General features: G+C 46.9%; 2 protein-coding genes across 2 annotated transcripts; one reads left to right on the top strand and one right to left on the bottom strand.

Annotated features, from left to right (window-relative positions):
- Nucleotides 1-1,034: 1,034 nt before the first annotated feature.
- HOO65_050539 (Acyl transferase/acyl hydrolase/lysophospholipase) lies at nucleotides 1,035-4,599 on the top strand (the record flags this gene model as incomplete). Its single annotated transcript, XM_071003131.1, has 5 exons — nucleotides 1,035-1,071; nucleotides 1,121-1,259; nucleotides 1,317-1,601; nucleotides 1,667-2,292; nucleotides 2,351-4,599. The coding sequence occupies 5 exons, from the start codon at nucleotides 1,035-1,037 to the stop codon at nucleotides 4,597-4,599; spliced, it is 3,336 nt and encodes a 1,111-aa protein (XP_070858598.1).
- A 2,268-nt stretch (nucleotides 4,600-6,867) lies between these two features.
- Nucleotides 6,868-8,295, bottom strand: HOO65_050538 (HMG (high mobility group) box; the record flags this gene model as incomplete). The annotated part of the gene is made up of 3 exons (XM_071003370.1): nucleotides 6,868-7,989; nucleotides 8,063-8,104; nucleotides 8,164-8,295. The coding sequence occupies 3 exons, from the start codon at nucleotides 8,293-8,295 to the stop codon at nucleotides 6,868-6,870; spliced, it is 1,296 nt and encodes a 431-aa protein (XP_070858597.1).
- Between the last annotated feature and the right edge of the window lie 1,364 nt (nucleotides 8,296-9,659).

Below are 9,659 nucleotides of genomic sequence, written 5' to 3'. Positions count from 1 at the left end.
AGATACTAGGTAGCCTTACTATATTTGCTTAAGGGAATTGGGCCCTCGTGAGCCAGTTGGTGTTGGTCTTTTGGCGCTGCGGCGTGAGGCGCCCATGCTGACCATCGTGACATGGGAAAATCATCGACCACTGATATTCAAAACTTAGAATGTGTTTGTTCAATATACCAGCTAATGCGTCCTTCATCTTAAGGCTGATGATTCATATAGCCGTGCACAGCTAATGTAAATGGAAGGCCATCTTCACCACCCTTGTCTGGTCTGGGCGCTTAGGTGAGGATTATTTAGATCAGTCGAGATCCCCTTTCGATCTACTTCAAGGGTATTCAGTGCGTCCTCTTATTTCGTATTGTTACTATGGCATTTCTAAAGTTTATTGTCGTCAATTCCCTCGTCATATTTGACAACAGTCTTCTTCAAGTAGCTAAGAACAGCTTCGCGCTGTGATCAGTCAAGGGCAACGATTCGGTAAGCGCTGGCTTAGATTATCGACACATGACAACTGTTTAAAGAGAGGAATAGGCAGTCTGGGAAGGTACTCGCTTGATATTGGACATCCAGGTATGTATGATAGATAACTGCAGTTGTCCCACATAACATTATTATTAGTAATTTGGTAGTCGTGATCTTTTTTACCGGCGTTGAGTGCGTCATCATCATCACTAACTCTAAGCTCTATTGTATACCAGCTGAATACAACCACCCTGTTAGCCGGGCGTCAAGATATCATCCCCAGCCAATAAAAATACCCTGCATCTGCATAGCTGCCACATGACTAATGCTCTGGCTTTGGGCAGTAAGCAGGTCCTGGGCATCACTGCTTTATTCTTTTAATCTTTTTCTATTTCTCTTCCTCTGTATCGCGATAACGTTCAGCTACTTTTGTAACCATCACAGGCAGCTACTAGAGCTTAAAACAGAGCTCTGATATTGACGTCTTTTACTTGCTCGGCTGGTTATCATTTTATACTTCGCCCGTTTCCTTTGTCCGGAATACCCAACACGCATATATTTGCCCGTCTTCGTTGTTAGCCATGCCACCCGCTCGGCCGTTCACAGTCCTATCGCTTGGTATGGGATTTCTTCCTCCGCAGACTCGACATGAAGCTAACCCTTATAGATGGCGGTGGTATCCGCGGATTGTCTAGTCTACTCATTCTCGAGAGAATTATGGAACGCATCCAACAGTCTGAAGGGCTAGATACGACGCCAAGGCCGTGCGAGAGATTTGATCTCATTGGCGGCACAAGCACAGGAGGGTATGCTTTCCATTGTACCTTCTAAAGCAAGCTCTTGTTTACTGATTCTTTCCACAGCATCATTGCAATCATGCTTGGCCGATTGGAGATGACTGTCGATCAATGCATTCAAACGTACAAAAACCTTGCCAAAACAGCTTTCAGTCAACCAGAGAGAGTAGTCCCCCCAGAATCTTCCTCGTCCGCCTTTTCAGCCGAGAATCTGACGAGCGCTATCAAACATGCGATTCGAGAAAACTGCCTTTCGCCAATGTGTGTTGAGCGACGGGAAATGGGCGCACCTACAGCTCATTCTTGCGAACACGAAGACCCGCCATTTTATGCTGAATCATGCACTAAGACGTAAGTTCTAAACCTCTGTACTAGCAAACTTGGTTTAGTATCTAACGCTCTACCATCATTTCAAGTGTCGTCTTAGCTATGACCAAAGACAATATTGAAACCCTGCCGACTCTCTTCAAGACATATGATGCACGCAACGCTCTTTCCGGGTGCAAGCTTTGGGAGGTAGCTCGAGCAACATCTGCAGCGGCTACCCTTTTCGAGTCGATCAAACTTGGCAGAGACGAAATTGAGTTTATTGACGCAGGCTTTGGTCATAATAACCCATGTGAGAGTCTAATCGCAGAGGCTAAAAGGCATTGCCAAGGCCGACAGATGCTCATTCTCAGTATTGGTACAGGCCTTGGCGATGTCGTCGAAATTGGCGAAACGGAGCAGTCTATTCTCGAAGCAGTGAATAAGATGGCCACCTCTTCTAAAGCCACAGCCTTGCGTCTCAAGGAGAGGTATCGTGGCACTGAGCAATATTATCGATTCAATGTTGAGAACGGCCTGAAGGATGTCACCCTTTCAGATTGGGAAAAAGCAAGCAAAGTATCGGCACATACCAACAACTATCTCAGGGAACATGAAGAGGACATTCAGAATTTCATTTCAGCTACGATGATGAGCAGTACCCCTCAATCCCCGGCACAGAAAACTGGGCTCACGAGTGATCCTGGCCCCTCAATAAAGCTTGCAGAATTGGAAGGTCAGTATGCTAAAGAAATCACTGCGTAATTACTGACTAACAATGCCTATATTCGTAGGACATGTGCCTGTTCAATATATTCCCTTTGGCCAGAACCACCGTTTTGTCGGGCGAGAAGAAGTTCTGTCTAGATTGCAAGAAAAGCTCTTCGCTGAGACTGGCTTCCAGCGAATGGCACTTGTAGGCCTCGGGGGCATGGGCAAGACTCAGATAGCGCTGAAGCTTGCGTATTGGGTAAAAGAAGCCAAGCCCGATTATTCCATCTTTTGGCTTACGGGTGCCAGTATATCTGGATTCAACAATGCTTGCAACGACCTTGTGGAATATTCGGATATCAAGAAACGTGTTGATAAGTTCGGGATCAAGGTGTCGGACGATAAAGATGCCAAGATACTCTTTAAGCATTACCTACAGTCAATCAAGGCTGGAAAATGGTTTTTGATTCTTGATAACGCCGACGACATTGATGTCTTTCGACCCTCGGTGGCAAATGGAATTGGCCATTTTCTTCCACAGAGTGCAATGGGGCGGGTTCTTATTACTACAAGACACTCTGCAGTGGCCTGGTCAGCTATTCAAGACAGTACCAATATTGTCGATCTCCAAGAAATGTCGCATGATGACTCTGCAATCCTTTTGAAGCGGGGTGTGAAGAACCCAGAAGAGATCCACGATGGGCATCTGATGAGGGAGCTCCTTGAAGATCTTTGCCATCTGCCATTGGCAATTGCACAGGCAGCAGACTATATATATGAGAACTCAATTTCTCCCGGTGACTATCTTAAGCTGCTGAGGTCTGCGAAAGAGGATAAGATCAAGTTACTAGCTAGAAGACACATTGACCCAACTCACCATCATTCATCTCAGGGCTCTATATTCAATACTTGGATCGTCACCTTTCAAAAAATTAGAAAGGCATCTAATCATGCAGCGACTTTACTCGAGTTCATCTCTCATATTGATGCAAAAGCCATCCCACGATCGATTTTCCCAGTCTTTTCAACAGAGCAAGAAATGACTAGTGCAATTGGAACATTACAGGCGTATGGCTTCCTTCGCAAGCAGCAAACCCCCGATCTTTTCGATATGCACAGTTTGGTGCATCTCACAACAACGCTGTGGTTCGAAAATCAAGGGAATCAAGGCAAACGAAGACTCTATGTTCTTAAGCATATTCATTCAGTCTTCCCAAGCCATGAATGGGAAAACCGCCACATTTGGCGACAACATTTGCCTCATGCGCTTCGAGTTTTTAAAAGAGAACAAGCAATCTCGACATCGCGCTCTAACTTGGCACTTCCGGTTTGGCGACAGCACTTGCCCCAAGCACTACGAGTTTTCGGGAAAGAAAGAGAAATCGAGAGGTTGATCTGTAGCCTGGGACCCAGATTAGGCCTATGTCTAAGTACGGATGGTAATTATCAAGAGCCTGTCACTTTACATGAGCATGTAGTTGCAGTGAGAAAAAGGTTTCTAGCAGCTGATCATCCTCATCTTCTCACATCTCAACACAGCCTTGCAAACGCATATGCTGACGACAGCCAAGTCGAGAAGGCAATCACCTTGTATGAGCATGTGGTTGCGACGAGAAAAAAGACTCTAGCAGCCGATCATCCCGACCTTTTATCATCTCAACACAACCTTGCAAGAGCATATCTTGATGACAGGCAAGTCGAGAAGGCAATCACCTTGTATGAGCATGTGGTTGCGACGAGAAAAAAGACTCTAGCAGCCGATCATCCCAACCTTTTATCATCTCAAAACAACCTTGCAAACGCATATGTTGACGACAGGCAAGTCGAGAAGGCAATCACCTTGCTTGAGCATGTGGTTGCGATGACAAAAAAGGCTCTAGCAGCCGATCATCCCGACCTTTTATCATCTCAACACACCCTTGCAAGAGCATATCTTGACGACAGACAAGTCGAGAGGGCAATTAAGTTGCTTGAGCGTGTGGTTGCGAAAGAAGAGAAGGCTCTAGCAGTTGATCACCCCAGTCTTCTCACATCTCAAAACAACCTTGCAAATGCATATGTTGACGACAGCCAAGTCGAGAAGGCAATCACCTTGTATGAGCATGTGGTTGCGACGAGAAAAAAGACTCTATCAGCCGATCATCCCGACCTTTTATCATCTCAACACAACCTTGCAAACGCATATCTTGACGACAGGCAAGTCGAGAAGGCAATCACCTTGCTTGAGCATGTAGTCGCGACGAGGAAAAAGACTCTATCAGCCGATCACCCCAGCCTTTTATCATCTCAACATCTACTTGAAAGGGCATATTGTAACAACAACCCGGCCTAGAAATCATTCTCACTCCATGTCTGCGTTAGCGATGTAAAGCAAGGTTCTTGTGATTTGATGCCATTCACTACTCTAATCTCAATATTAGCTCGCAAGGCCACAGCCTACCGATGGTTATGATCGAAGGCATGATCAAAACCTTTTAACATGTTGTCGAACTACTGAAGACCTCTTCATCAAGGGGTTACCGCAACTGTTGTGAAGCCGGAAAACTTACCTGCTATATAAACTACAAGTGGGTGTTTCTTCAGGGCGATGGTGTCAAAGGTGTCTGTTAGTCTAATCTTTCTTTTTGTAAGAGGCAGACATTCTGTGAGTCCTCGAGACCAGGGCGTGTCACATGACTGGTCAGCTGACAGACCCTGCACGATGATCCTTCTGGTTGTTGTCAGGGGTATGTACTTCTCTACCCCTCTTCTGTTTAGAATCTAGATAGTTTGATAGTTTGAATGATAACGCATATTTGAATTTACACTTTTTTTCTTTTATAAAATCTGCATGAAGCACATGATAATCCAGTCATAAGAAGATTCCCTTATTACCCTCATCGTTATTCAATTCTTGATTTCTCAGCGACCAAGTAATGTCACAGCCAAGCAAAGAGCAGAATGTCGTCATAGTTTCTCAAGCTCGTAAACGACCTAAAATTAAGAATCTATCTCACTGCGAGGAAAGAATACATAAACTTCCCCCTCACATCCTTTATGATGAATGATTTTTATGACAACCGTTCACGAGTCGATCTTAACCCTAAGCACAATAGGTGTGACATTCTCCACCACTTGTGTCTTGGCTCCATGATTTGGAATAAATGGCCGACCGACTTCACCGGTGGCAAAACATTCTCCACTGTTAAATCAAGGCTTTAACGTTTTTAGCTGGCATCCGAAGCTTGACGTACGTTTCAATCGTAAATACGGCTGTCAGAGAGCTAAAAGCGAAGACCTGATCCAACCAGGTTTGTAGCTCTATAATAACCACTTGCAATGATACAATCAAGGACTTTCCGCAATAATTGAGGCAGTTTAAGTTTAATACACCAACACGCAGCTCCCTAAATCTATCCCAAACGACGATTCTACATTTCATGGGACAATCCATCAACATGTACAACAAAATTTCGATTTATAAAATCTATCAAGCTTATTTTTAATTACCTCGACTTTTACCGGCTGTGTTGTTGTTTCAGCCAGCGCTATAGCTTGCTCTTGACAGTAACTTAAGTCAGGGTTACCAGGATTGCTGACCCTGATCCAGTTCCCCCAAATGTTAGGGTTAGTATTGGACATCAAGGTCTTCTTCCAAGGTCTAGAACATGGTAGTGATGGGTATATAAACCGGCTGAGGTTCCGCTCCTCGGACTAGACTTGGATAGATACACAAAAATTTCAAGAATCACTTATTCCTTCTTCCTTTTCTTCACAGGACATTCAGTACGTCCTCTTAATATCTACTGTTAGCTCTCCCTCCTCAAGGATCTCTTACAAAGCATCGTCGTGTAGCTACAGTGCTAAAACACGAATGCTTGTTGAGTGTGCGATACCATGTCGTGGCGCCATGTCACGTAACTAGCCATTCACTAATCAAAACAATCAGTGGTGCCAGAAATCCCGCAAACAGACTTCAACGCACAGCGGGTTCTTCCGTTGCGTAATCCGTGCAGAGAGGCAAAGCATTATGCACAAGCAAAAAGTCTAGACAAAATGAGCGTGAACTTGACGACAAAGTGTAAGCGGCAATTGTTTCACTGGCTCATAAGAGAAGAACATCCATAGCCGGGACGAAGCACAATGGTATTACAAGAACTTCGGCGCACTCTAGCGCTAGTGAGGAAAGCTCTGGCGCTAGAATGAAAGACCGGCCTATAGAATTCCCACTATTTCACTTATATTGCATGGCAGCACGCGTGCGGGCTTGATGCTTTTATAGCGGCACCTAGACAGAATTATAACCAGTCATATCTTAGGGCGAGAACTAGCAAACCATGGAATATAAGATCTGATATATACATCACATCACTATCACTAGTCTATGGTACCTTTATAGAGGAAGAAAATAAAGAAAGAGAGACAGCATGCGCCAGAAACATAATCTCGACTAACCAAAACCCAGATCTCGACCAGAGGGACCAGCTCCATATCAGAACTAGAACTAGAGCCCTCCTTGCCCGAGAACCTCGCCGAAAGCTCAAGGCGCCAGAAGAACATCCCATACTATCGCCAACCCTATCCCAACCAGAGGAACCAGCTCCGTAAATCAGAACTAGAACTAGATTCCTCCAAGTCCAGGAGCCATGCTGAAAGTACCAGGTGCGGGGGGATAATACACCCAATCTTCCCCCGCATTCTCTGGCTCCTGGCTGGTGGGGACGCCGTTACCTACCCCGAAAGACCCTTGCTCGGAAGGCTCTAGCGCAGGGTCCACACCTTCCTCAGATGCGGAAAAGGAAGCCTCAAGCTCTATCGAGAGGGGGTGCTGGTACGAACTAGTATCTAACGGGAATTCAGGGACGGGAAGTGGAGGGGGCTGGTTGATGTTAATTATGGGCATGCTGAGCCCAGTCTGCCAAGTACCGACACCCACCCCGGAGTTAGCGCCAGCCAGCGCGCTTCTAGCAAAAGCCGCGAAAAGGGGACTGTCCACAGGAGCCGAGAAAAGAGGGCTGTCGTCAGAGACTACGAAAATGGGACTTTCGTCAACGACCACGAGGGGCGAGCTTTCATCAGACGATGGAAAGGCAGAGCCCGGAACCATGTTTCGGTGGAGAGCAGCGTCGCCCCCAAAGTGGAGAGGGGAGCTAATGCCAAGCTCGCCAATGTCGAGGCCCGAATCGCCGCCATCGGCATCCATGGCCGGAGACGTGCACTCCGAGTCATCGATATCACTGCTAACACGCTCTGTGTACGCCCGGCAAGCCATGTGCTGGTTGATGCGCTCAGTTATGGCCAGATCATTGAACAAGTCCCGGACAGCCCTGGACTCAATTTTCCAGGAGTCGCCGCAGATTTGCGACACGTACTGGTGGTTCTTCTGGCCATAGATGGTCTTGGCGAGGCGCTGGTACGCCTTGCGATATAACAAAAAGGCGTTCATGGGCCTCTTACCCTCACTAGGATTCTTGGCGGTGTCTAGCTCTCGGAAGCGTTCCTCGACAGGACGGTTGACAAAAACGTTGATATCAGGAATCTGTATTCTTGGAAACTGGCCAGCAAGTTGGGCCAGCGGGGTCCGGATTGTGAGACTGTGGCGTCTAGCAGGTTTCCTGGCCCCACGCTTTCTATGCGATGGGGCGTTCTCAACCCGGTCGACAACAGCAGAAACGGGCTCACTTGAGTTTCTGGACTCGTCCTCCGGGTGGCTAGACTGAGATTGTGGCTCATCAGCAGCAGGCTGTTGATGCAAGCAAAGTAGTTAGCAAACAGCGGTCTTATCCCAATACAACAAATAGTAGTTACAAGCATACCCCAGGAATGTCGATGTTCTCAGTGGAACTTGGGGCGGGATACTGCAAGTTACGAGAAGTTAGAAAAAGGCTCGAGTTGTCATTTCAATAGATAGACTTACCTCCATGCCGTCGTCCTCTGACGCCCGGACGCTGTCTCCCATGCCGTACTGGGAGGGATAAGTGGCACCCGCCGTGACGGGACAGACGCCGGAAACAGAGTTTGAGGAGGTGGGTTCAGCAGAGGGCATCATTCTGAAGTGAAGGTGAAGAACAGATAAAAACGGGAGTGACGGAGATTTTGAAAAGTGAAGAGCGAAGATGGGAAGACAAAGGAAAGGACGATGGGTATGTCCAAAGAGCAACTAATATATGCCTCAGATTTGCATTTGCTCAAGTTACCAGGTTGTCAGGAAAGATGTTTATTCATGCATAGCATACAAAGTGTGATGAGTGGTAATGAATTGTGACCAGAACAGAGACGAAATGAAGGCCGAATCTCCCTCCTTAATATACCTGTCAGGATGCTAGGGTATTGTCCTATTTTCAACAGAAAAAAACAGCGTACATGACCACATCGAAAATGTCAAGATAGAATTTGCCTTCGTCCCAAACAGCGCGTTGGGAGTTGGAGTTCCAAGGCCCGCCCAATATCATTCATTGCATGCACCCTACGCTACTTACACAGTAGAAGGCCCGGCCCAAGACGGGGCAAAGGGTGTGTCTCAAAATACTAAAAGAGTCGGTTGTAATGAATGAGAGCACATAGCTAGCTTGCCTAGTGACATGGTACGGTAGCAAGAAAGCTAAACGCGATGAGGCATGGCTTGGACTTGCTCGTAAACTGACCAACCAGATCCAAGAACAGAAAAACAAGCATCCCGGGTTATCTTTGTCAAATTAAATATAAGTGGTCGAGATACGAGGGGAGCACTAGTACTATTTCATCGATGGCTACTACCGCCATCACCACGCCTGTAGATCGGCAAGTTGTGCCCGCCCGTCTCCGCTCCCTGCTCCTGGCCGTAAGGTCAAAGAGAGCAGCAAGTAGACAGGCTAATTGTGCGGAAGCTAGAGCACGCTTGTTTCTCACCCCAGGCGCAGCACGTCTGCCAAGCAACTAACAGCCCTCCGCAACAGGCAACCAACCGCTAGACACACGCGGCTTTGTTTTCCCAATCAAAGAGCCGTAGGTACACGGCCAGTACATGGGTACATGTGTACATGGCTGCTATCTCTTTCACATTGCAGACGAATTAGGGAGAGATTGGGCAAAACATCGAGGATCAAACCAAGCCGGCTTGTACACATGAAGTTGTCAAAAGTAACCCAAAATCCTGTCGGCACCAGTGCTACTCTCTCTATCTGCATATGGCAAGTCAGGCCTGGGAAGTGCAACAAGCCCCTGGCAAAGGCAGAGGGAGAGATGAAAGCTCAGAAAACAGATTGCCATGCAAACAAAAACCATACGAAAGAGCGCTGTAGCTGAAGCTTGCGTCAAGGGACCATGGCCCGACTCCAAAGCTCAGCGCCGAAAAAAAGAGGCTTGCGAGGTTTTTAGAGGTCCAAAGCCAAAGGCAGCCCCAGTAGCTTGGCCAGGCTGTGTGCCATGGTTCTT

This window comes from Ceratocystis lukuohia, assembly GCF_044167205.1.
Source record: "Ceratocystis lukuohia strain C4212 chromosome Unknown Supercontig5_pilon, whole genome shotgun sequence".
Taxonomy (NCBI): Eukaryota; Fungi; Ascomycota; class Sordariomycetes; order Microascales; family Ceratocystidaceae; genus Ceratocystis; species Ceratocystis lukuohia.
The sequence above is the reverse complement of the archived record's forward strand: the minus strand, read 5'-3'. Positions and strand labels throughout refer to the sequence as shown.